Genomic DNA, 27,991 nt, shown 5'->3' on the forward strand with positions numbered 1-27,991 from the left:
CACCACTTTTTAAAATTATATATTCACTTGTCATTCATGATTCTAGTACCTAGTTCAGTTTTGTTGGGATTATTTAGGTTTATGTTAACATTATTACAAATGTAGTATATTTAATCCCTGTCAAATCTCCAAGAATTAATCTCTGTGTGATTTCTGTATTTTATTGAAAATAAAGGTTTCTGAACCTGCAATGTTTTTAGTGAATAGACTATGGTGTTTGTTATATGTTCTCAAAACCATCTTATACAAAAATATACAAACCAGATACAACCTATTCAAACCACAATACAAGCTATTTATTTCAACATCATAAATTGAGCAAACCTGGTACGAAATGTTCAAATAAGAATAATAATATTTCATTGGTAGAGTGCATTCATTATGCTCAATGCACATTACATAACAAAAAAACTAACTGAGAAAAGCAACTACACATTAAAGCAAGACATAAAATGTAGCCTTTTAATTGTAGACTTTTTTAAATAATGAAATCAAAGCAGTCTCCTTGATGTAAAACTTTAAGAACATTTACAGTGTAACAATCTACTCTAACTAATATCACTTCACCCAAAGTGGACCCAAAATAAATGCGTGATGAACTGCTCCGTGTGGTTGTGTCGAGGTTCTTCATGTTGGAAGACCTCCTATCCATTCAGTCAGTTAGTTGCTGTCTTCAAAGCTGCCGCTGCTGCTACAGTTGGAATGGAAACGCATGGTGCTCATGGGATCTGACACATACCCTGGAGAACAACAGAGGTCAAGGGTTAGGGGTGAACCCCACAGCCCACTGTAATTTCCTTTCCTAAAACACTAAGTCTAGCCCTTGTGTACATTTTACCAGACTCTGTGTACTCCCATTTCAAAATATGAAGTTCTGTAATACTCATGTTTTTAAGAGGATATTCATTAAAATGCCTTGTTTACCATTTCGGTCAAAGGGTGGGAACTGCATATTCCGCCTCAGTTCATCCAGAGATGGACCTTGGGAATCACGTCGTCCCTCGCTAAAAATGAAAAACATTCTCATCTGTTTTTAAGATACAATGGTTATTTCAATTATAAATGTACAACATGTTTTGTTATAATCATGTATGCTAGACAGCTTCAGATCATCCAACACAACATCAAAAGATGAGTGCCGAGTTAGTGGATGCAGGCATGGGATCTCTGATGAATGCCCCGTAGTTTGAACCCGTGTCTGATGGTAACATGACATCCCAGGACCTTATAACCACTGTAATAACCACTGTCGCTTTCACACTGATGAAACTGCCAAGACATTTCTAAAAGACACGTCCAACTCGAGTTACTGTGTCCCTAGTGACTGTTGCCAGGCTTCCTCTTTATTCCCATTTCTCTCAACACACACACATTCACACAATCGCCTCGCTGGCCCACCCACCCACAGACCCACCCACTCACACAGTGTGTGGTGGTTGGCCACCAGCAGAGTTGAGTCAGAATGCCATGCATGTTTTATTACACTTGCTTGCCTTTGTTATCCCCACTCCGTATCCGGGCAACTCGTGACTAACTGACGCAGTAAAGTGTCTGTAGTGTTGTAAATTTTGCTGCTTCAACAATGGAAGTGCTTTCACGGTTTACCTTCACAGACCCAGATATGACCTCCATGGAATTCTTACTTGTACCTGCCTCACACAACCTGTTTTTGCTTAGCAATTGAATTTCTAGGACTGAAGCATGTTAATGGAAACAGGATTTAACATGCCCGGATACTGGAGAGAAAATAAAAACACTGCCAAGCTTTGGCCTAAAAGGTTCAATCTGCAAAAAGTATGATTCTGATATAATTTACTATAAAATTCAGATTTCCCACTGGTTTGAATGGTTTGAGCAATTAGTATATTTCATATTCTTCTGAACGTAATAACCTTGTTTTTTAACATAATTCACGTTATGTAATTTGGACAAAATTTTAATAGAACGCCCTAGACCGGAGTTCTGATACATTCCTTCAGTGAAAACGTTTTATTCCACTGTGTTGTTGTCATCAGTCAGTGTTGTCGTCATCAGTCAGTGTTGTCGTCATCAGTCAGTGTTGTCGTCATCAGTCAGTGTTGTCGTCATCAGTCAGTGTTGTCGTCATCAGTCAGTGTTGTCGTCATCAGTCAGTGTTGTTGTCATCAGTGTTGCAGAGACTACAGTACCCAAGTCCCCCCAGCCAGTTTGTCCTGTGAATCCACTACTGTACATCTCCCTGGTTTGGAGCATCCACTAACAGACCACAATGCTGGATGCATAAATATAAATGATGAACGCCACGCCAGATGTGTCACCAGCCCAGTGACGTCTGCTCTACCTCTGAGTCCAAACGGTGTAGGCGCGGGCGTTGAGGGCGTACTCCAGCTCGAACCGGGAGCGGAGGGCGGCCACGTGGCTCCGCCCAGGACTGCCCCTCGCCAGGCAATCCGACGAGCCTGAGGGGGACATGGAGCCGCTGCTGTTACTGGAGGCCGGGGACATCAACTGTGGATCACACAAACAAGCAACAATCTCGTCAACCTGACTTAGGACTGGTTACGAGTTGTCAGGCGAGCCATATCACAACTCGATTCAACACAACACAAAATGACAGCTGGAAAGGTTACGATTACAGGATTACTTAGAAGAAGTGTGTTCCGGTAACTGGCTTGTTGACATGAAGGACGGTCCATCGCATGCATTGAATGATCAGCAATACACAAAGTTTATTCCCCAGTCTGGTGTAGATCAACATGCTACAGAAACCCCCATACCTCTACATTACATAGACATTCCTCGAGGATGGCCAGTACTTCAGAGAACTCTGGTCTGTCCTGATTCAAAGGGGGCACAAGAGCTTCAGATCAGCAGGTAACTTTAAAACAGTTGACAGAACAAACCCACAGGAACACATAGCTGTTGGGCCCTTCATTCTGCAGAGCAGGCCTTTTCAAACGTCTTATGTCATTCTGCAGAGCAGGCCTTTTCAAACGTCTTATGTCATTCTGCAGAGCAGGCCTTTTCAAACGTCTTATGTCATTCTGCAGAGCAGGCCTTTACAAACGTCTCATGTCATTCTGTAGAGCAGGCCTTTTCAAACGTATTATGTCATTCTCTGTAGAGCAGGCCTTGGAAGTCTTACCACAGTCAGAAAGAACACACAGGGAGTACTAATTAATAATAAATTACAATCACTGTGGAACAATTAGTTTTTTAATGAACATAAGAGAGGAATATTAGAAAAATGTGAATAGAGATACTTGGGAGTGTCTTTTATTAAAATGCAGAATGCAGATGTTTGGAAAGGCCTGCTCTGCAGAATGAAGGGCCTGCCTACAGTAGGAGGACACTGACCTCTGGACAGATGTTCCAGCCCGTCATTAGCATAGCAGAGATGGGTTTTGGGATGGAGTAGCCAATAGGAGGCCGGATGTGGTGGTAGGCCATGTCTGCAGCAGCGGCAGCTGTGAAGAGGAGGGACAATCCCGTTGGAACTTCATACCACCAGACTGTGTCGTCTCAAAGAACCCACAACTGAAGTGTTGTGTACTTGGTCCGAGACTCGATTAGGTTTTGGGTTCCTACTTGGTCAGAGTTGAAATACATATTTTCTTTACCCAGCTTCTAACCCAAACGTTCTCCCCTACCAGTGACATGACACAGCGTCTCGGTCTGACATTTACCCGAACAACATCGGCAGTACAGACTGAGGTGATGATCCCAGGAGGTCAGCTGTTAATGTGATGCTGGAACCACCACGTTCAGGACCAACAATGATACCATGTCACTTAGATCACATCTTCTACGCCTCTTCTACGCCTCTTGTCCATTCCTGCACCATGAATACATGATTTGCTGTTGGCTCTGTGTTGATAAGTAGCCATACCTAAAGAGTATGTACTGCTTCGGATTCCGTTCAGATCCGACCTAATGTTCTGTTAGCAAAAAGTAACTTTCCTGTCATATAATTTGTAAACATAATTGTAAGAAAACAAGAAACCAGGCGAGTCTAGTTCAGCCGGCCCGCAATAGAAAGTGTTGCCCTCTCGAGATTCAAACACAGGTCGCCCACGTGGAAGGCTGTGTTGTTAACCACTACACCATAGAGCTGTATGTTTACTGGGTGCGTTGGCCACTGGCCGTTGTAATAGTTAATTGGCCATTGGTGAATGACAGTGATACAGTTAAACTGACTAACGTTTCTTACTAAATATACCTCCACGACAAATAGCAGCTATGTATGGCGTTTGCCACTGGCTGTTTTAACAGCGTATTAGCCAGTAATAAGCTTTACCGGTATCTACTAACTTACTGGAATAGTCATAAGAATTGAGGAATTGCTAGCGAGTCTGCCAAAGCTATTTAATTTCAGGGCAAAATAACATATTTTTTTCTTTCATAGCTAAACAACATCCTATTTTCTTTCATTCGTGAATGACATTTATACAATAACTATCAATAAAGGCGACGATAACTAACTTTCTCATTATGTGAAAAGACGAGAGAATCGTGGAATCGTGGAAATAATTAATAAATGTCGTTGCTCTCAATAGATTCAAACTTCGGTCTTCCACATGAGAAGCACTGTCTTTAACCACAACGCCACGGCATTACACGTTTCAGCAGTGACTAGACTCCATTGAGGATTGTGTTAAACTGACTAACGTTTCTTATTGGGTTTACCTCCACCATAGCGTCTATGAACTGTATGGCTTTTGCCACTGGCCGTTTTAACAGCTTATTAGCCAGTAATAGGCTAACTAGTATCTACTAACTTCCTAGGAATAATCATAAGAATTGAGCAATTTCTAGCAAGACTGAAGATTAACTATTCAATGCCAGACACAGTCGCAATATAACCGTATACGATTTAAGTTAAGGCCTTACTATAACTTAACTAATGTATGTTGTAGCCAGCAAATGTGTTTGTCTATCCTGACCCAAAATGCATGCATTGATGCATACTTCAAAAATCCACAAGAAACAGTCTCAATATAACCGTAAACTGTTTTATTTCCGGCTTTCAATAATGTAGATACTGAAGGTATTAGCCAGCAAACGTTTCATCTATGCGGAATAATTCATAACACGTACATTGCTTTGCCTGCGAGGAGATCCGAACTCAGGACTTATAGTTTACAGGTCTGCTTCTCTAACCACTACACTATTCAACAAGGGGTAGTCACTCAGTAAGTCTTACCCTAACCCTAACTCTTCTTGGACCCGGCTCCACTTACGCGGCCCGGCAAAAACCTATTTACACATGAGCAGAATGAGATCCAAACACTGGCAGAGGTTTCCTGACGTTACAACCATTTGTAACATATTTGGAGCAACATTCACTCCACAGAACCGTGAGATGGAGTGTTTGCATTTCTGCAGGGATTACCAGGCTTCAGGTGGGCAAAGGGAATCTCTCCAGTGAGCAGTTCCCATAGACACAGGGCATAGCTGAACATGTCCGCCTTGACGGTGTAGCGGGTGCACTGCGTGAAGATCTCCGGGGCCATCCAGCGCAGGTTCTGAACAACAACAAGTCTAATTATCAACACAAACTCCAGCTACCAAAGACAAATGGTTCCTGAGCAAAGGCTTCACCTCAGGGAGCATTACACTCACACACACACTCATACACACACACTCATACACACACACACACATACACACACACTCATACACACACACACTCATACACACACACACTCATACACACACACACAAGTTTGTATGGCTATTCTCATGGGGACCAGAAAATAGAAATTGCCTGCTCCCTTGGCCTAATTTTAACCCTAACCTTAAACTAACCCTAATCTAAACCTAACCCTAACCTTAACGTCAATAAAGTAACATCTATGCCTAAACTTTACCTGGATGTAATGCCTAACCTTAACCCTAAACTTAACCAACAACGCCTGGACCTTAAAGAAACTCCAATTCTAACTCTAAAATGAATAGTAAGTTTGACCCTAAACCTAAACCCTGAGCCTAAAATTTTTTTTTGCCTCATGGGAACCGGCAAAAGGACACTTCCAGATCACAGACATTATCTGGGTTACAGTCCCACTAGTATTCCAATGATTACACTTTCCAACACAAGGATGTTGGACTAACCCCTGGTTGTGGTATGTCAGGAAGTTGGACTAACCCCTGGTTGTGGTCTGTCAGGAAGTTGGACTAACCCCTGGTTGTGGTATAATATGTCGGGAAGTTGGACTAACCCCTGGTTGTGGTATGTCAGGAAGTTGGACTAACCCCTGGTTGTGGTATAATATGTCGGGAAGTTGGACTAACCCCTGGTTGTGGTCTGTCAGGAAGTTGGACTAACCCCTGGTTGTTGTATGTTAGGAAGTTGGACTAACCCCTGGTTGTGGTATAATAATATGTCAGGAAGTTGGACTAACTCCTGGTTGTGGTATGTCAGGAAGTTGGACCAATCCCTGGTTGTGGTATGTCAGGAAGTTGGACTAACCCCTGGTTGTGGTATAATAATATGTCAGGAAGTTGGACTAACCCCTGGTTGTGGTATGTCAGAAAGTTGGACTAACCCCTGGTTGTGGTATGTCAGAAAGTTGGACTAACCCCTGGTTGTGGTATAATATGTCAGGAAGTTGGACTAACCCCTGGTTGTGGTATAATATGTCAGGAAGTTGGACTAACCCCTGGTTGTGGTATAATATGTCAGGAAGTTGGACTAACCCCTGGTTGTGGTATAATATGTCAGGAAGTTGGACTAACCCCTGGTTGTGGTATAATATGTCAGGAAGTTGGACTAACCCCTGGTTGCTTGGTCATATTGTCCGCAACCTCAGATAACAGGAACCTAGATTCTGAAGAGAGGGAAAAAAGGGGTAAATGATCTTATTGATGTAAGTTACATGTCAAGTGTCACCAACTAAAGAAAACAGCAGCTGTTCACTGTAATCTCTATGATCATTACACTCTGTGGTCATTACACTCTGTGGTCATTACACTCTGTGGTCATATTCTGTAGCTTACCTCCAAAGTCAGCTACCACAGCATGTCCGTCCTCATACAGAAGAATGTTGTGACTAGAAAAGTTGAATGACGACATAATCAGACAAATGAATAGCTGTTGTTTTCATATGGACACAACTCAAGCATGTGACACAGGGTTGTTTATCTGTCCTTGTGGTGTCAAAAAAAATCCATGAATCCCTAATCCTAAACTTAACCCAAACCCATTTTAAACATCAACATCCCAAACTTCATGCCTAAACTTAACAGTGTCAAAAACTAACCTGGAATGCCTAAAACCTAAAACAAACATCAAGATTCACCCTTAACCTAAAAGAACGTTTCCTAGTGGCAAACATCTTAAAAACATCTGTTTGTCAGGCTTTACTAACCTTGTGGGGACGTCGGTTTTGTCAGTTTGTGGAGGAGTGTGGTCCCCAAATGTATTGACCACAATAGACACACACACACACACACACACACACACACACACAGACACACACACACAGACACACAGACCTGTTCAGATCCCTGTGGATGATAGGCTGAGTCAGGTTGTGTAAGTATTCCATGCCCTTGGCCACGTCGATGGCGATGATGAGCTTGGACTGCAGGTCGATGATTCTGTCCATTGAGACATCATTATGTATCATTAGAGGAGCAATGCCAGCCCTTAGAAACACAGATCGATGCTCCTGGCCATGCCAATCAACTGATAGCACTTTACAAAGCAGTGGATCAATGAGCCAACTCACAGACTGTTAGACTTAATCTACATGCAGAGTAAAAGTTAGTTTAGATCAATGATAATAAATCACACAGACTGACGGTAAGACAGAACTAAGAAAAACACCTGGAAAGCCAGGAAGTAATAAATAGCAGAATAGAGAATTCAAACTCCCAGAATGCCTATCACAACATGTTCTCCTAGGGGGACTGTGAATGAGTTTCTCACAGCAGATGCCATACCAAATTTGATTATTCCACATATTAAGTTTTCTGATTCATATTCTCTAAATATTTTCATGAACAGATTTCAAGAAATGCTTTTCTATTTTTTTTCGGATACCTGACACAATGCTTTTCTTTCTGACAGGAGTACATTAGGGAAAGAAAAACTCACTGAACAGCTAATGAACAACTGATAAACAGCTCTGTTGATATCAGAGGATTCAGTGCACAGGTTTGTCAATCAATGTGACATATTGAATATGCTACTCAGCCAAACTGACAGTTCCTTTCTGCAGCTAAAGACTGTGAGCTTCAGTTGAGGAGACCTGGTAGCATCACACAACAACGGAGGTCACAAACATCCCGGGAAAAAGCTAAAAGAAAGCCATCTTAACGGGGAGTAGGTAATCAACCATATTTAGTGGATGGAGAGTTTGGCTGTAGGCATGGGGTGAGGTAAGGTGAAAATGGATGGAATGGTGTGAAATGGGGTGAATACGTCTATCACTACTGTGTGTGTGTAAATCTATTGATTTCTTTAGATCCTGTGTAATTTAGATCCTGTGTAATTTAGATCCTGCTTACTTTAAATCCGGTGTAATTTACATCTTTTAGTGGGTAAAGAATCTAAATGAATGGGACACATTAGTGGGTACTATGTAATAAACTACCTTAAAATATCGTTATTTTGCTACATTATTAGCTTCCTCCTTCCACCTGAGAACAGCTCAGAACCTTTCCTGGTCATTGCTCCACGTAAATCCCAGTAACGATATAGTTTAATGACAGGTCCCAGGTCAGCTCGGGCCACACCTCTTCTGCTCGTGCAGCAGGGAGAACAGGGAGCCCCCGGAGATGTACTGGGTGACGATGGCAAACTGGCTGGGGTCGTCGAGACATGCGCCCACGAACTGGACGACACAGGGGTGGTTCAGACGACACAGGATGGACACCTCCCGGCAGAACATGTCCACATCGGACTTGGAACAGTATGTATTGGCTCGATACCTGCAAAGGACAATCAAAGTTGTGTGGCTGATGGTGTTTCTGTTTATCAATGCTCATTAATACCTGGGATGCTACCTACCTTTTGATGGCTACAACTTTGTTTTGACACTTGCCTCTATAGACCTTTCCAAAGGAGCCTGTAGGTACAAATATAATAGTATTATAGTGTTCAACACATCCTTACATTTGCATGAAGTCCAGTAAAACATGGAATCAGCCTCTAATACCAGAGCCAATGATCTCATGGAACTCAAGGTCAGACAGTTGTAGTTGGAGACTGGAGTGCAGGCTGGCACGGAGAAGCAGGACATCTGCTTTTTCTTAGAAAAAACAAACAAAGAAAACTACATTTTCAAGTTTGAGATATTCATTAAAAAACATGGTAAATTAATAATTGGTCAGTCAGCAGATTGAGATCACCCTGTTGGATTTGAATAAACATATCAGAGTACTAAAGAGACAGTAAATCCCATGGCCACCATAACCCAAAAGTATCTTCTCTTCCCTCACCCATTCCTTTTCATTTTAATTTCAAATTCAGCTTGGAGTTATAAATTAACATATTATAATTTTTAGAAGACACTCTTATAAATCCCATAGCAACAGTAACCAGTGTTTCTTTGTCAGCTGGCAATGATGTGGCATCCTGCTGGGAGGATGGCGGAGGAAGCACGCAGGAGCAGGTGTGTGTGTGTGTGTGTGTGTGTGTGTGTGTGTAGTGAGCCTCAGTACCTTTGGTCATGCTCTTGATCTTCCCCAGGGGGGACGGAACACACACATAAGACCCATCTGGAAGAGATGAACAGAAAATATTAATAATGTTAACAGTCAGCATCCTGTCCTTTATGGGGAAGTGAAAACACAAGCAAATATAATGGAGGGCCTTAACCCCCCCCTCCACCCTCCACTCACCTCCTCCAGGCTGAGAGAACTCACCTCCTCCAGGCTGGGGGTACTCACCTCCTCCAGGCTGGGGGTACTCACCTCCTTCAGGCTGGGGGTACTCACCTCCTCCAGGCTGGGGGTACTCACCTCCTCCAGGCTGGGGATACTCACCTCCTCCAGGCTGGGGGTACTCACCTCCTTCAGGCTGGGGGTACTCACCTCCTTCAGGCTGGGGGTACTCACCTCCTTCAGGCTGAGAGCAAACACCTCCTCCAGGCTGGGAGTAAACACCTCCTCCAGGCTGGGTGTACTCACCTCCTCCAGGCTGAGAGTACTCGTTGCAGGGGGAGTCGTCCAGAGGATGTTTGTAGTGTTTAAGCAGAGTGACGATGGCATCGTGTCCTGGTGGCAGGGACACAAACAGACAGGGTTGTCAGGATGACATTCACTATGTGCCACAACATTTTATAACTGCATGATACTCCTTCAGTAGTCACTGTTAGGGTCCGGAAGTCTCTGTTAGGGTCTGGCAGTCTCTGTTAGGGTCTGGCAGTCTCTGTTAGGGTCTGGCAGTCTCTGTTAGGGTCTGGCAGTCTCTGTTAGGGTCTGGTAGTATTTCTACAATCTCTATCAATGTTGAGTTTTGGTGGGGGACCACAACTCAACCTACGTCAATCACCTTAGAAAAAGATCTGACAACAAAAAGTCCTAATAGAAAAGTATTCATGTCTACTTATTGGTCCATTACTGACCTTTCTCATAGGCCCACATGAGGCAGGTCTGCTCCTCCTTCTCCCCACTGGAGTGGCTGGGGTCACTGGCCACCAGGTTCATGTCGGCCCCATTGTCCAATAAGAACTGGACCAAACGGATGTGGCCATGGAAACACGAACTGTGCAGACCTGCAGTGGAAAGGGTGCAGCCTAAGCAGGGAGACAATCCCTTCACCCCGAAACGTCTTTCAGAATCCCTTTGCTGGCAAGAAAAGTGCAGTTATTCAAAAATCTATGATTATCTATATACTTTCAAAGTGATTGTAAATGTTCAACAATGACCTGTAAAATGTTTTTTTATGAATAAAAATAACATAAATATACAGTATATGTACTATAATTTATGATTTTTAGGCAGGAATGAAATAACTCATGGGCCACATCTGGCATGCGAGCAGTAGGTTATCCACACTTGGCCGAAGCAGTTTGAGCCTGCTTCATTTTGCTGTTTATGTGGGCCTTGAGTTAACAGATAAACATTTACCTGGTCAGGAAAAACTCCTGGCACTAATCTTTCTGTTCCTAGATTGGGAATCAAGAGGAGTTATTATCCACCTGTGTGTCCATCTCTGCCCTGATGGTTGATGCTCACGGGGTTCTGACTGAGCAGGAACTTGATCATGTCCAGGTTCTTCCCGTAGGTGCAGGCACTGTGGACAGAGTCTGATGCTGTTCTTGACTACAGCAGAATATACTGAGAAGGTACGTAGCTCATTAGGGTGTAATGGGGTTTTTACCTGTGAAAGGCGGTCTCGCTAAATATGTTCTCCTTGGTCAGACTCTCTGTGCCAGACAGCTGCACGATCTCCTTCACCACCTCAAATTTGCCATTGTAACAGGCCCTGCGGAAACACCAGGGCAATGTGATTCAGTTCACCAGGGACTGACGCATCCAATACAGTCTGTGTTGTTTCATCACACTGAATGAAAAGGCCTGTTTCAGAGTGTGTCCATACAAGTACAAATCTTTGTAATAGTGATAGGTAAAAGGCCAGTACAGAGAATTTGCGATATAAAAATATTTTAACCAGTTGTAAAGAAGTCAGCTCTTGACATTTCTAGAAATTCCACGAACTTTGCACATGCAAATTAGCTCTTAACACTTGTCTTTTGTCCTCATTCTAATTTCATCAGTTTACACTCAGCAGGCAACCTGAAGTTAAAAAGCAGTATACAGTTGTACTTTCAGACAAAAAGTAGTATAGAAATAGTTAATTGAGTGAAAATGGACCCAGTTATTTTAAAATGTTGTATTCTTGTATATAATATGAATACAATAATAGCATCCATTAAACACACTGAAATACATTTTGTACATTACATGGTTTTAAAATAGTTTTTAAAGTACCACAGAAGTTCCAAAATATATTTTTTTACAGTGATTTTGTAGGCAAATTTTTGAGTCCCTTTCAAAGATGAAAGTTCAAACACAAATTATAGGTTATAGGGTTAAGACAAAATAATTTTTTGTTTTTGGAAGACTGTCAGTTTGAAGAGGGTGACTATTTGACTGTTGATCCCAGTTAAGAATAAGTTGATTGATGAGGACACAAAATAAAAATCAAGAATTGTAATAACCACCTTTAACTAAATATATTCCTTTTGGGTAAAATCCCCCAGTTGGAGGCTTGAGAGTTATGAAGCCTTTATATACTGTATCATCAGTCACATAGGCATAGTGTCATATACAGTATATTCCCTAATTAAAAGATGATCCAATATCTAATCAAAATGTAATTTACTTAATATTTGAAGTGAATGGTAAACAGCCACACATTTGTAAACAATGAAAATCAGGCAATGAGGAAAATCAGGAAAAATAATAAGAACAAAGGAGCCATTGAATAAAGGCCTTTATAAAAAGGCTGGTTTAGGATTCAGATTCACAGGAAGTTTGATGTTATATTGCAAGTTCAAGAAACAATGTCAGCTGAACAATGGCAAGATCCTTGTTTGGATATTATAATGTGAAAACCTTCATTAGATATGACAAACAGCTTTTTAGGGGGAAGGCAAATAATATCAGAAGTAACTGCAAATGAAACACTGGTCAGTTGGCTATTCTGGTTGAAAGAACTCTTGGCTGAAGAGAAGTTGCAGTTTGCCGGGACAACTGAGGACATGATGTCTGGTATGGAGACTGACCCAGGTGGATTTTTGGCTTCCTCTGAGCCGGCGCTCTGCTGAGTTTGAGGACCTGATAAAAAAAATAAGCTGACGAATGAAGGAAAGCCAACTGCTCTTATGGGGAGAAGAGGCGTTGCCAAAATGAAAACCGTTCCACTCGTCTACGATCACCACAGCCCAACCCTGGACACCTGATTGCTCAGGACATTTAAAGAGAAGCAGTAGTTTACCGTACAACTGAGGCCATGATGTCTGATGTGGAGACTGGATTTTTGGTTTCCTGATCAAGGACATTTGAACTGGACTGATTATGTACACACACACACACACACAGACACACACACACATTTCAACTGCTGCTACCTCACTCCACTTTATATTGTTTTACATTTTTAATATCTTTATTAGGGTGTAGTTAATTTGTCGTCCATTACTTAAAAGGTGTTGTTATTTGTGTTTAGCCTTTCTATTGGTACATTGCTGTGAGGTTAGTATTGCATAAAGGTTTTATTCACATTGACTATTTATTTTCTATTGTTACTTTGCCGTGCGGAAAACTGCCGGTAAGAATTTCCCCTTATAACTTGACTATTTGCACTATATCAGTCACAATATGTTTGGTAGTAATGTGTCCTAATATTTAATTTTTATTAATATCTGTAATTTTTTATTGCTACCTAGTTAAATAATTTCATATATATTTACCAAAGCAGCATTCAACTGATCAAAGTTAAGTCAGGACATAACTGATGTACAAAATAGCACCAATACTATTTGAAAAATAATTTTTTTAATCAAATCTAGCCAGGCCCCATTTCCAGCAGCCATCACTCCAACACCTTATCCTAAGTAATGATGCTTAATTTTTTATTTGGTACTAGAAAATCACTTCCCATTTTTTTCAAACACAGCTGAAAGCTATGTGGTTTGTTAAATGAAGTTTAACATTGTCTTTGTGTTTGTTTTTGACTTGCCACAGTCAAAACAAATGGACTGGCATGTCTGAAGGTTGATATTAGGTCAAAAATGGCAAAAGATAAACGTCTTTCTCTAGAAACTCGTCAGCCAATCGATGTTTTGAGGAATGAAGGTTATACATGCTTCACATGCTTGAAACTGCAAAAAGAAATGAAGATTTCATGCAAAGGTTTAGATTACAGTCTTCACAAAGGACATCTGGTGTTGAGCGGGTAGAATTCAGTTGCCATCAGAGGACATGTGAGGGGTCTTTTTCTCAAACTAGAGACTGCTCTGAATTGGGTCATGTGTATTAGGCTCCAGGAACTGCCTAATAGTAAAATCTCCTTTTATAATTTTTTTTGTCGCAAAACATTTGAATACTTCGGTGTAGTTAATGAACGACACCCAGAGTGATGTACCAATGATGAACTCACAGGTGAAGAGGGGTGTCCCCGTAGATGTTGACAGAGTGAGGTCGCAGGTCAAAATTGCCTTGCAGCAGGAAGCGGACCACTTCCTGATGTCCGAAACGAGCACAGAAGTGGAGCGGCACATGGTCCTCATTGTCCTGAGCGTTCACTGAGGACGGAGATGGAAAACAAACCAAGAACCGTGGTGTTTCAAGACCTGCTCCCTGACTCTTACCCTCAGCCCTGCTCCCTGACTCTTACCCTCAGCCCTGCTCCCTGACTCTTACCCTCAGCCCTGCTCCCTGACTCTTACCCTCAGCCCTGCTCCCTGACTCTTACCCTCAGCCCTGCTCCCTGACTCTTACCCTCAGCCCTGCTCCCTGACTCTTACCCTCAGCCCTGCTCCCTGACTCTTACCCTCAGCCCTGCTCCCTGACTCTTACCCTCAGCCCTGCTCCCTGACTCTTACCCTCAGCCCTGCTCCCTGACTCTTACCCTCAGCCCTGCTCCCTGACTCTTACCCTCAGCCCTGCTCCCGTCTGCCAGCAACAGTTTGACGACGCTGAGGAAGCCCTTAGCAGCTGCCAGGTGTAACGGCCGGTCGCCCACCTCTCCACTCACGTTCACGTCTGCCCCGAACTTTAACAACAGCTTAGCCACCTGAGAGACGGAGAGAATCTTTACAACAGAGAAGACATCCATGCAGACATGCAGAAGATGTCCATGCAGGGGAGAGCTTGTTCTGGTCCACGTTCTACCCAAAGAGCAGAGGAAGTCTGCGGTCAACGCCACACAGGGGTTCCAGAACTAGGAAAGATCCACTGGAGAACATGTTGACAGGGAGGTGAAACTGGGTACTGGGGCTTTCTGTAACGGACACTGAACTGCTACACCCCCAGTTGTACCCAGAACCCATTGCAATCCTGTCAAATGCAGTCCTCTATGTAGTGAAAGGGGACCCTATTTTAACTGAACTATTTACTGTTTATTCAGATTAACTTTTGCCCAAGAAGCAGTTATTCCTAAAAAAAAAAAAACATGTAATGACGTGACATTATTAGGTCAAAACCCATTAAAATCATTACCTGGCTGAAGGCAGAGGGAAGTTGGGTGGAAAGACGCTACATTATCAGGTTAAAACCCCTTGACAACATTACCTGGCTGAAGGCAGAGGGAAGTTGGGTGGAATGACACTACATCATCAGGTTAAAACCCCTTGACAACATTACCTGGCTGAAGGTACTGAGAGAAGTGTTGGATGGAATGACGCTACATTATCAGGTTAAAACCCCTTGACAACATTACCTGCTCATGGCCGTAGTAAGCTGCGATATGCAGAGGAGTGAAGAACACGGCATCCTGTACATTGACATAGGCTCCGTGTTGGAGAAGAATATCCCCTGCCTAAAACAGATACTGTTTAAATACAAAACCATTTCCAAAAAGGTTGGGATGTTGTGTAAAATGTAAAGAATCATTCCTAAACTCTTCTTCCAATTTGGATGTGAATACCCTACAATTAAAGCTGTCAGACTGCACTTTAAGTCCATATTCATTATTTAACTGTAACTTTAATATATTTTGGTAAACATTCAAAATAACAAAACTTGTGTCAGAGTCCAATTATTTCCCGACCTAACTGCATTGCGTTATTTAAATGATAATAACTGGATGAAATGGCATGTAAAGAAAGGGTGAGTGGGCAAAAAAATACATCAGGCCCAATTCTTTAAAACCCATTATCGTCTATTGGAATAAGATTCCCTGGAAAAAATGCCCCTTTCCTAAAAATACATTTGATTAAATATTAATACAATACAAATAAATATGTCAACTGTAGCCATTTATTTGACTTTATAACCCATGACCCTGAGCATAGCCTCCTACAACATAAAAAAAACAAATCACTAAACATGTATTATTTGTGTCAGTAAATAGACACTGATCTTAGGGGTGCGTCTACCCCGAACGACCCTAAATATGAAGTAAATACATAATATTGTCAGGTATCTGAGGTAATGTCTGAGAATAGTGCAGATCTGGGCACAGCCCACCTCGTGGTGGCCGGCGAGAGTCGCGATATGCAGGGCAGTTAGGGCGCCGTAGCCAACCTGCTGGATGTCTGCTCCTCCGTGGAGCAACGCCGTCACCAGCTCTGCGTTGTCCTGGGAGGACACACAACTAACGTCAATCACAGAACACCCGGATGTTTTCACTCTCACATGGTATTTGGGATTCCTTTAGTCCTCAAAAGAATTGCACTGTATCTACATTCCACATTACACTATAATTAATACTTCCGGCCCTCTTCTATTTGCACTGGTTAGATGTCAACTGCATCTCGTTGTAAGGTACTGTTCAATTACAATAAAGTTTAATCTAATCTAAAAAAAATAATTTAAAAAAATACGCTAGGCAACAAAGGCTTCATTCCGACTTCTTAATCATACATTTCGGATAACTAGGGTTGAAAAACAATTTTGTTTTACGTCAAGACACCAATATCGTGTTTAAGTCAAGATCTTTAGGACAGATACTGTGTCCGGGTCCCATTAACTGACTAGATTAACACGAGAGACTAATGGGACCTTCCACGTGTTGTGCTCTGATGTGCAGCACGATGTGTTCTTTCAGATGTAACTTGCACTCCACCATGTGGTAAAACCGTGGAAGGTTTAATCAATCACCTTTCACCAATTTATGAGTATCTTATAAAAAATGTATACGTTTAAGTACGGTACAATAGGCTAAACACAGAAACAAATGTATTATACATTTATTAATCTAAATATGTTTAAAACAAAGCATTATCAAACATCATAATTTATGAAATTATTTCTATTTTCATCAAATTTAAAAAAAATCTGGATGGAATAACAACGATTATTTTTACCTTATAAACAGCAAGGTGCAGAGCAGTGAACCCATTTCTGGTCAGCCGGGAGGGACGCAGGCCTTTCAGCATCAGGGTCCGGATGTGAACTTTGTTGCCTGTTTACAAACAAAGTAGCCTTATATCGGATGTCTGTGGAAAATCGGCTCCGTTCCCGGGAGTGACGTATATTGTTATGATGAGTTGGATAGACACCATGATTAAAAAAACACTGGATTATAAATGTAATCCAATGAGATGATGTGCGCTAAACTGAGAGCGGTTATTCGAGTACTAATCATACATACCTCCACATATACAGCAGAGATGTAACAGAGACAGACCATTCTCTGTCCGGTAATTCAAGTTCACCTTCTGGAAAGCTTCATCAGAGCTTCGCCATACAAATAAAACACGTATGAAAGTGTAATTATTTTCAGGTACTTCTTTATTTGAACTGGAAATAAATCAATTCCAAGCAGTTTCCAGTTTGATCTAGGCTAAGTATTCCCACATTTGCTAAATATCACTAAGATGGTAATTCAGGAACGTCACACATTATATTTCCTGTGTTGTGTGCTTACCAATGGCAGCCTGTTTATTAATTACCTCCCTACTCCGTGCATTCTGCTTCACATCACACTCACTGTTTAAGCGGGTCGTATCGGCGGGTCGTATGCGAACATAACACCAATCAACACAGACCTCGCGGGTGGGACACCTGGGCATGGCGGTGGGTCTGTAGCACTGAGGCCGCCACCCTCACGAAAGGACGGATGAAGTGCGCACATTGGCAGTAGTAACGTCCGTTTCGCCGACGGACCAACGACGCGCGCAGATCGGTCGCGGTCAAATTCTAAATAGATTTCTGAATCGCGTCAGATGGCACCTGAGTCAGCACCCATACTTTTCCGTTGTCGTATCTATACTGCAAGGTTTAGACGTAGACCGTTCCACCACCTGGGAGCTACGTTGCATGCCAGTGTGTGAGAAATGACACAGGACAATCAAAACATGTATAAAGGATTGAACTTGACCACGGATAATTACATTTTTTATTAGGATGAGGATTAATAAATGTTTGTCAGAATAGGTTATTTTGGACCGTTGAAGTGTGGGAATATATGCATAAATATGTAGGGCCTAATATATGCATTTCTTATAGCAACTACACTATAATAAGGCCAAGTTAATTAATATCACAATGAATCAACGCACAAAAATATATTGAATGAAGCCTACTAAAAGTAATATTTTAGAACGTTGGACAATGTCTGGAAATATGAAATGTTCACTGCCAAAAACCCCCCACTGATGTTATGCTGAATAGGGATGAATGAATTGCTTTAATCACAGCGAGCTACTCTTACCTGAAGACCGGTTTGAGATCCTTCAGCTCGCTGTCTTTGAGGTGTAGGTCGGCTTCCAGACGCTCCAGGATTACAGAGTATGACTCGCTCACCTTCTTCTTCCACTCATCTTGGTTTGAGTTATCACAGACATTGTTAGCACTGAGTATTTAGCCTCACTGTGATTTAGATACTGTTATTATGAAATAGCTCTTACAATTTCTAATCATAGGCTACTCCCTAACTCACGTCTACTGTCACTTCTATTCTCCTTACTTTAATCTAGTCACTTTCTTGAATACCCTTGTTGAGTGTGTTAAATAGTTGAAAAGCAGAATGAAAGGACAGAGAAAGGTTTCCTTTTGATTCTTCTTAACCTACATACAACCTGACACACATACTGTCAAGGCAGCAGAAATGTATTCAACACTCCTTGTATTCAACACAGCTGTTACCTGTACAGGTCTGGGTCGGTCTTGATTTATAATTTCCCATTGAAGCTGTGCTTTTATCCTGTGTTTGTTGTATGGTTTGGTGGAACAGAAGAATGAAACAGTAACACTCTGTTATCTCTGTCACAATAGAAACAGGCCAGATAAAGGGGGATCATGGCAGAGGCCTAAAAATAGAACATCTCTGAGAGGAATGCCGGACCACTATGACAGCTGATCTCTGTGGGTTTCTTCTAATACAAAAGCCCTCACACGAATAGTAGAATCCCTCTGACACTGTCAGAACCAAACCATCCATCAGTTACCTTTTTTATGTCCTGTAAATGTGGACCATAAACAGAACAATGGAGCAAGGATGGCAAGGGCATTGCCTTAACACTTGTTGTTTTACCACCTACAACTTTACCAGGGATTAGTACCAACCAGGATTAGTGCCCACCAGGGATTAGTGCCCACCAGGGATTAGTGCCCACCAGGGATTAGTGCCCACCAGGGATTATCGCCAACCAGGGATTAGAACCAGCCAGTGAACAGAACCAGCTGGGGTTTAGGGCTTTTCTAAATTTAGTGAAGATGTTTGTTTTCATCTGATTTTTGAAGACGTAAGGAGCCCATCTGTTTTGAAAGGATAATTGACAAAGGACATTAAGTGCCCTGGCAGTGGGGGTGGTTCCTTAAAAAGGGGGCTGGCTCCCAGTCCCCAATTTACGCATGGGTAGGACTTCTGGTGAGCAAGTAACTTGAAGCATTTAATTTTTACGGTTGCATCCTGCATATACAGCTCTGGAAAAAATGAAGAGACCACTACCACTACTCGAAAAAGGAAGGTTTTGAGTGAGGAACAAAAGGGTTAAAATTAAGAGACCACTCCAAATTGAACGCTTCTCTTCCTCACTCAAAACTTTCCTTTTCAACTTTTTTGGAAAAGAAAGAAAAAGGTGCTGTACACTGAATTAAAAAAGATTCACATTTGGTGTCTCGACTTGTTCATCTGTTGTGATTTTCACGACCCAGTGATTTGTACCAACCAGTAGAAGTATTTGAAAAATGTGGACCTGTGGAATGGAATGTGGCTTAGCTTCCAGTTCATCTCTCAATCCTAAAGCTACCAAAGACCATGCTCCCTTTCAATGTCACATTACTCTCAGTGGTGGAAATCTGACATGCTCTCTGGGGAAACCAAGCAACCCATAACCAAGTTAACACAGCACAACACCTGTGGCTATACAGTCCTTTGTTACCCGATAGGACACAAGCTATACATGACTTCATAGTATGTCAAGACCTGCCCATTTAACTTAAAAGAAACCACTTCAGACTGTTTGGGTGAAAGAGACGAGGCATCATGGCAGCTAAAATAAGCCCCATTTTTATCCAATCAATGTTAATAAATAAAAATAAATGTGGCACCTACAGTTAATCATTCCACCTGCCGGTAGCACATAGTACAATCAATTCTAACCTTGTTATGTCCACAGTTCAACACATGATCAGCTCAATGTCTTAAAGTCTGCATCCTCCATGAGTCTCCTCCTGTACTTGATCATCTCGTCCAGGTTTTTACACTGCAGGCCTTCCTGTAAAGACATCCGTTTGGTGCTAGCAGGCCTCAGGATAGTGGACCCTTCCTGTTGCAGTGCCTGTACCATCTCCAGAGTCAGCCAGAACGAGCTGCGCATGTCTGAGCACACAGGGAACAGACAGGCGTTCCAAAGACTACAATTCGAAGTGTCCCCAGAGAACCTCAAATCCTCAGAGCTCAGACCCCATTTGGCCAGGCACTCCACCAAACTAATCCCGTACAGGTTCAACCCCTCCATATTAGCAGGGGCCCCAATGCTCTTCTTCAGGTCATCCTCAATGCCAAAGGCGACTGTAACAAAACCAGTTTGGCCATTGCGGTTCACACAGAGCGAGTGCATGAAGACTCCATCGGGCACCTTCAGGCCTGTTCCAACCCAGCAGCCGCTGAGGATGGTTCGTCCACCCACCTGGACGCCAGCTTCCAGACGGCAGTACTCCACCACTGACCCGGGAGTTAGGGAGCAGCCATCCTTCACCTCACTGACAAGCTCACAACTGACCTTTGAACTGAAGTTCTGATTGCAGCCCAGCGCCGGGTACAGGCCCAGTTCGGCCCTGAGGCACGGGTCCTCTGTCAGGTAGAACAAGTACTCGGTGGAGGTGCCAATGTGGTAGAACTTGGAGTGGTTGAGAGCCACCACGCTGAGCGGGGTTCCTCTGAGGTGGTGGAAGATCTTCTGACGTATCTTCACCAGGCTGCCCTCATGCTTGGTGACGTTGGCCGTGTTGCTAGTGTAAGCCACCGTGGCTTGGGGACCCAGGGCCTGTAGAAAGTCCCCATATGCATCTATCTCACAATCCAAAGGACCCAGTTCTCTGAAGAGAGCAAGTAAATATATGGCAGTCTGGTAATCCACATAATATGTACTGTCTGTGTACACAAACTCCTCATCCCTCAGCAGAGACACAGAGGTATCACTGGTCTTACAAACAGCACCGCTGTCATACATCTGCCTGATGCTAGGTTTGTGCAGAAAACGGAGGCTCGTCCTGTACTCCAAGTCAGCCTTTCCGGATTGCTCCCGCTGGTCCATAACAAACACTCCATGTGTGGTTCCGATGGAAATATGGGAGGGATGGGCTAAAGCAGTGAACCCGGACCGGTCAAAAACAATCCCCTTCTCGCTCACGCTGTAGAGTTCAATGCAATCTGCACTCGTCACCAGGACACCCGGTTTCATGTGCCTGGGGATATCCACGAACACGGCCAGTTTGACTTCCAGCATCTGGTACAAAGGATCACCAAGGGGCATGGCGGTGAATACCTTTCCCAGAGCGCTAGCGCTTGGCAAGCGCTGGCTGTATCCCCCTAGGAACAGCAGAGGGGAAAATCAGGTCAACACGATGACTATATTGGCAATAAAGGTCTTTGGACCCCAGGTGAAGTTGCGTTCTTTTCATAATTTGATGATGATTCATTGATGGGTGACAAAAACTCTTGTCACTTTTCTCATCTAGAAAGAGTACTGTCATGTATGATAAGTTATTATTGTGATATTAAACTATTATTCTTCTTAATCTTGAGTCGAACACAACATTTTCAAAGTGCTTCAGTATTTTTTTTTAAATGAATACATTCCTGAACAACCACCCAGAAAGTGGTTTCAGGTACAAGCTTCTGAAGTTAACATAGGACATCATAATCCATCACATCTCCAAATGTTAACATTAAATAGGATATTGACAGAAAACAAACACAGATGAGGTAAAACCCTGATAATAGTTGGATTTACAGAAAAAGTTTTAAGATGTCCTGATTCAAAGTACATGTTGTAGAAAACCTTTAAGTTATTTCCCGTTTCCTGTTTAGGCTGACTAACAAATATGCAAACAAAACTCAAAAGCCTTCAATATTGATTATTTAACATGATCTTAATAACTATCAGATGTTAGTGAAAAAACAATGAGTAAGTTGCTCAATCAATCAAATTCATCTTATAAAGCCCTTTTACATCAGCAGTTGTCACAAAGTATTTTTACCAAACACCCAGCCAGAGTTATTTCTGAAAGCTATGAAGAATAGCTGAATGAAATGCTTTATTTAAGACTAGACCACCTACGCTATGAGTCACAATCCATGATGGTGACACACTGTAGAATAGTGAGCTCCTGAATACAGATGGAAAGGATGACAAGGGACATGTATTTACTTAGAAATTGTTCATTGTGTTTGTGGATGCTAAGGTGGATCTTTGTCAGACACGTGCACAGGTGTGCAGAGCACACGCCCATTTCCTATCTAGTGCCCTTTCCAGTTGACATGTGCCCGGCTGCCATGGTGACGTGTGTCGCACGTCGTGCTGCCTTTCTCAGATGCTGCCTTTCTCAGATGCTGCCTTTCTCAGATGCTGCCTTTCTCAGATGCTGCCTTTCACAGTTGACAAGTTTTTCCCCCTCTGGGATTTGATTCTAACTAGTTAGAAGGGAAAGGTTAAGCGTGTTTAAAGTCTGTTTATATACCTGCATGAATCAGGAGGACCCTGTATTCACCCAACGCCTTCCCATAAATGTCTTCCAGCTTTTGCAGAGAATACAGAGTCGCACCTCCATTTCCTGAAAGAGAAGTTGAATTCAGTCAAATTGCTTCTATGAAATCAGGTGCTGTATGCAGCTTCTCAGAACTACTGATGCATGACCCGGTCCTCCTCGGTGTGAACTGGTTCAATGCAATCTAAACGTTTCATTTACCTTCAGTAACCTCTGTATTTTATGTTTATTTTAGCCAGATTGTATGTATTTTTATGTAGATTGTGTCTATTCCTCTGTCTATATTTTAACTATATTTTGCATACTGGCCACACCAGCAACTCACCTTTTGGGGTATGTCTTGTGTAAATTAACAAGAATGAAAGGACATTCTAAATTATCTTACACAAACAATTATGCCTTCCTATTTAAATGCTTTATTCTCACCTATTTTGGGTCCAGGTGGATCTGAAAACACGTGATAAGGAATGCCATGTGGGATATGTCTCCTCTTAAGTTTTTCTGAGATTTGAAGCTCATATGCTTCTCTCTGGTCTTCATCCACTGCAGTTAACACAACGAGATCCCAAAACTCTCCAGGTTGCACCCGTTTACCTAATTCACAAGTACACATTTTTATTTTGTCTAACACTAGTGACTAGCATATAAATTAATAAAGTGTGCATTTTTAAAATATACTAAACTTACCACGTAATGTATTGAATCTTTCAAGTTTCTCCCTTGTTGAAATTTGCAACGTTTTACTCCCGTGTTCGTTCATTCTCCAGAATCAAAGTGTAGTGGTGTTACGCATAAGAAACGGTGCAGCTGAATAAGTAACAAAACAGTCAGACAAAGTCTAAAAACGTATTGTGGAAGTCGATCGCAACGCTCCAGCTAATACGACAGTATTATTAGATGCCTCATTTCCGGGGTTGATCACGTGGTCATTTGGTATTCGTGATGGCCACAATACTACGTAACTAAAATGTTGTAGAGTATGGTAGAGCTACAACGTTGCATGTAACTGTAAAATACTAGTTGCTATGGAGGACCAAAGGGGTCAAAATGAAAAAATTACATATATTAATAATTAAATAAATACATTATTTCAAGTGGCATTATTATGAAATATTTTTTATAACGCCACTTTTCAATATAATGTTATGATATTTCATAATAATACATTGAATTTCCAAAAACCTTTTTCTTTCATCATAACATTTAATTTAATAATGTCATGGGCTTTTTCATAATATTCTGACCTATTAATCATTTAATGGCTTATTTCATCATTTAATTACATGTTTCAACATTTAATGCTGTATAATCATTATCATTGCGTATTTTATGATCACAAGGGTTATGACAATCAATGCAAGTGGGTGGTCTTTGGCTGCTGATAGGCTAATCCAGCAATTCGCACCTGCTCTACAGGTTAACGGACATTCACACTGCCCAGAGTGTTTCGCCTGTAACATACTTGTGGGTGTGTCTGTGGGCAAAAGAGTGTCATAACAGCAAGTAAACTGTGTATTAAGGTTCAAATATAGCACATTTGTATGAAGGACTGTGCACAAAGTGGGGTCCATAAAGACATGGTTCAATGAAGTTGGTGTGGAGGATCTTGAGTGGTCTGCAGAAAGCCATGACCTCAACCCCATTGAACACCTTTGGGATTAATTGGAACGGCAATTGCAAGCCAGGCCTTCTCATCCAATATCAGAATGACCTCACAAATGCTCTTTTGTCTGAATGGGCACAAGTTCCCACAAGGACACTCCAAAATCTTGTGGAAAGCCTATTCTGTTATAGCTGCAAATGGGGTGGGGGTGCAACTCCACATTAACAGCCATGGTTTTGGAAAGAGATGTCCAACAGGCTCATAGGTGTGATGGCCACATGTCCACATACTTCGGGCCATATAGTGTATAACACATGTCCCATGTCTTACATTGTCTGCTTTCTTCAAATATCTGGAAACACAAAACTGGTTTACAGGAAGACAAATCTTTATGTATGAGATGGTTGTCCAGTGGAATAATCATCTGCATGTTTTCATCCTCTGTATCCAAGTGTGAGGACACATTGAGACACTTATTGGAGCTGCATTCATAACACATTTTTAGTATTTATGATTTGGCTAATTAGAATAATAACATATTATGCCTCAGGTATATTGGTACTGTATAGTGTTTGGCCTCCGCTAAATGAACTAACAGAACAAACATCGGTTAAGGTAAGCGTTTTCAGATTTGTCATTTTTCAAAGTATCAACTGCTGAGCACTCAATGTTGACACATCGTTGCGATGGAAGACCGGTTGGCGGTTATAGATGCTAGTGGCAAGCATGCGCAGTTTGCAGGGGGCAGGCATAATTGTGTGTATTTCCCCCCCCCCAAAAAATTGAATAATTAATTGCATTGTTAAAAAAATATATATATATTTTAAATAACACAAAACAACTAAATGGTGGTAGGTAATACATCTAATTTCATTTACTGATTTAGTAAAAAAGTGTTGTTGTTTTTTTTGCCCCCCCTCAAATATGCCTATGGTGGTAACATTACATCTATTTATTTACTTATGTATGTTACAGATGCCAGCAATGCAAAACAAGACTAGGTTAACACACATTGTATGTTCCTTGATCAATTTATTCATAGATGAATAGAATCTATGAATATATCGCCTTAATGCAAACCTTTGACCGTGCTCAAATTAATTGTAGCCATGACAACAATATTTAAAGCTTCTGGCAAGAGCAACACTCCACTGTGAGGGGCAAGTATGATCGGTAATCACGCTTTCCAAACATTGTAATAGCCAATTATTTATCAATAAAAGACTGTTTGTCTTCATTTATAACTTTTGGTTTTATCAGCTTTCATTCGATTTAATTTTAAGCGTCTGATAACAAATGTTGGCGAATATCTTTTTCAAATCAAAGGTAAAACATATACGCCCGTTCAAGCGGATACAATGCCTTCACTTCAAGCCCAAAGGAATTACCTGGTGAAATGCTCTGAATCCCTTTTACTGCGCCATATGGGGAGGGACAAAGTTTTCATCAGATGGTCTAACTGAACCGCTTACTCCGGAAAAACCTGGTCTGGCTTCACTTCAAATTTGCGAATTATCAGACAATTGTATAACCGATGTGGATGCTCTTATAACGTGTGCATCTAATGAAGTTGGATCTCAAAGGAAAGCAGCTTCTTTTTATTCGTTTTTTAGGACTGAACGTTTATTTAACCAGGACGTTCCAATGAGATGAGCATGCTATTTGCTGCTATATTGTTATAGCAGCAAATATTCCCTTTGCTGCTATATTGTTTAACTTAAACAGCCGTTTTCTTTGGGTCTGATTGAAAAGCCTTGCTGAATTTTCTGTAGGTCCTATCATATGTCCTTAAATTGGCATCTTGATACAGGCAATAATTCTGTAAGGGAAATATGTTTCTCTGTATTCTGTGGAAATAAAATGTGTAGAACATTTAATATAAGCACAATGTATTGTAGGTCTGGTTCAGGGCATTGATGTGAGTACCTCTACTAACTCTAGGAATGCACACTCATTCCCTGGACCTGACTATAGATGTTGGCTGTCTCTTTCAGATAACCCAACTCCCCAGTGTAGCATTCTGGAACAGGCTACAGCTGCTCTATCTTCACGACAACACCATGGTGACTAGAAAGAACATGGAGGGGTGTCAGGCTGTGTTAACCTCACTGCATTGATCCTCTGTGACGCACCGCTCAGCATGAAGGAAAACTACAGGCATTGCATCATCAGCAGCATCTGGTCACAGAAAGCTCTGGATAACCATGTGGTCTCAGACAAGGAGATAATTGAAAACTGGGTTCTCCCCCTACAATTCAAAGCCTTGTATCCTCAGTTCTATGGGGACCTATCCAAAACCTAACTTGGTCAGTCAAAAAGTGATTTGCAATCTCTTCATTAAATGGTCTATTCACTTTTTGTGCTTTTATGTAATTCAGGGGCCATATCAGAATGAAATGAAAGCAGTTCATAGGATTATATCAGGAGCCAATAGGATTCAGGCAGTGTATTCTCCAATGCTGACTGTCCAGTGATGGATCAGAGGACATCTGACCAGAAAAAGGCGTGGCTAGGTACAAGTAGTTGACACAATATAGCAAATGTATTGCCATTGAAGAATTGCTGTGGGAAAACAAAGTATGGTTAACATTTATCCTCCAATAGCAACACATTCTCACATCGCTACCAAATGAGGTGTTACAGACGAACGTTAATTTTGATGTCTGTCATTGACTGCAGATAATCACACCTCTTTCCTGGTTTTATTGGTGTCTCTCACTGAAATGTTGTTTGTTGTTCCCTCTTGTTTGTGCTGTTCCGAGCCGTAAAAGCTTCTAGTACAGCCAGAGAGTTCATCTATCTCCCATCTCCTCTGCTGGGTCAGACAGCCAGGGCACAGCCAGGACCGCAGAGGCCCATGAAGAGGCCTGGGTCAAAGTGAGCACAGCTGATCAGCATGTGCAGATTTTGAATCAAACAATTTCCCTTGCACTCTGTGATGTAACCAAAACTCCAACCACCCTAACCCAGTGTTCCCAAAGATACTCCCCAGGGAAATATTATCTGTGACAGTCCCCACTCCATTCAGCTCTCATTGCCTTAAATGTTCATTATAAACCAGGGGTTTGGCACTTGGATTAAATGCCCATTATAAACAGCATTGGCACTTAGATTGAAACCAGAGTAATGATCAGATTACATGAAAATAAAGTAATTCGGCCAAATATCCCAGTATTCGGTTTGGTGTCAAAATGGGAACACATGAACAGAAAACCAGATTCTCCTGTGAAAAGTGGTGAGGGATGTTTGATGTCATGGTGTTATTTGGCTTCCACTGGTCCTGGGGCCTTTAAGGTCTTTGGCATTGTGACCTTTAATCAATCAATCAATCAATCAAATGTATTTATAAAGCCCTTTTTACAACAGCAGTTGTCACAAAGTGCTTTACAGAGACACCCGGCCTTAAACCCCAAGGAGCAAACAACAGTAGTGTTGAATTTCAGTGGCAAGGAAAAACTACCTAAGAAGGTCGAATTTTAGGAAGAAACCTTGACAGGACCCAGGCTCAGAGGGGTGACCAGTCCTCTTCTGGCTGTGCCGGGTGAGATATTAAGAGTCCAATTGGAATAATTA

At 41.8% G+C, this 27,991-nt stretch overlaps 3 protein-coding genes across 10 annotated transcripts; 1 reads left to right on the forward strand and 2 right to left on the reverse strand.

Moving 5' to 3' along the window:
* Nucleotides 1–274: 274 nt before the first annotated feature.
* Nucleotides 275–19,230, reverse strand: tnni3k (TNNI3 interacting kinase). Of its 8 annotated transcripts, none has more exons than XM_020049320.2 (25): nt 18,748–19,224; nt 18,314–18,422; nt 17,252–17,337; nt 16,965–17,062; nt 16,183–16,236; nt 15,377–15,475; nt 14,593–14,731; nt 14,096–14,240; nt 11,312–11,416; nt 11,130–11,224; nt 10,554–10,703; nt 10,117–10,203; nt 9,649–9,705; nt 9,144–9,236; nt 8,996–9,053; nt 8,722–8,916; nt 7,477–7,581; nt 6,979–7,031; nt 6,757–6,809; nt 5,372–5,504; nt 3,337–3,446; nt 2,757–2,816; nt 2,321–2,487; nt 925–1,004; nt 275–740 (listed from the first exon to the last, which is right to left on the reverse strand). In XM_020049320.2, the coding sequence occupies exons 1-25, from the start codon at nt 18,785–18,787 to the stop codon at nt 661–663; spliced, it is 2,451 nt and encodes an 816-aa protein (XP_019904879.1). In that variant the 5' UTR covers nt 18,788–19,224; the 3' UTR covers nt 275–660. The 8 variants fall into 8 exon arrangements, with proteins under 8 accessions (XP_019904879.1, XP_010863345.1, XP_019904880.1 ...); XM_010865043.3 differs by having other exon boundaries at nt 16,126–16,236; nt 18,748–19,115; XM_020049321.2 differs by lacking the exons at nt 18,314–18,422; nt 18,748–19,224 and adding exons at nt 17,553–17,639; nt 17,684–18,296 and having other exon boundaries at nt 16,126–16,236.
* A 396-nt stretch (nt 19,231–19,626) lies between these two features.
* fpgt (fucose-1-phosphate guanylyltransferase) lies at nt 19,627–23,804 on the reverse strand. The gene is made up of 4 exons (XM_010865042.4): nt 23,503–23,804; nt 23,242–23,409; nt 22,789–22,881; nt 19,627–21,637 (listed from the first exon to the last, which is right to left on the reverse strand). Exons 1-4 carry the CDS (start codon nt 23,573–23,575, stop codon nt 20,235–20,237), a joined length of 1,737 nt encoding a protein of 578 aa, XP_010863344.1. The 5' UTR covers nt 23,576–23,804; the 3' UTR covers nt 19,627–20,234.
* Nucleotides 23,805–25,813: 2,009 nt separating this feature from the next.
* On the forward strand, nt 25,814–27,525 carry lrriq3 (leucine rich repeats and IQ motif containing 3; the record flags this gene model as incomplete). Its single annotated transcript, XM_020048867.2, is given in 4 exon segments — nt 25,814–25,974; nt 25,976–26,022; nt 26,342–26,497; nt 26,500–27,525. Coding segments are annotated over 4 exon segments (585 nt in total), but the record flags the coding sequence as incomplete, so codon positions are not given.
* Between the last annotated feature and the right edge of the window lie 466 nt (nt 27,526–27,991).

The sequence above is a fragment of the Esox lucius genome, chromosome 8 (genome assembly GCF_011004845.1).
Source record: "Esox lucius isolate fEsoLuc1 chromosome 8, fEsoLuc1.pri, whole genome shotgun sequence".
Lineage (NCBI taxonomy): Eukaryota > Metazoa > Chordata > Actinopteri > Esociformes > Esocidae > Esox > Esox lucius.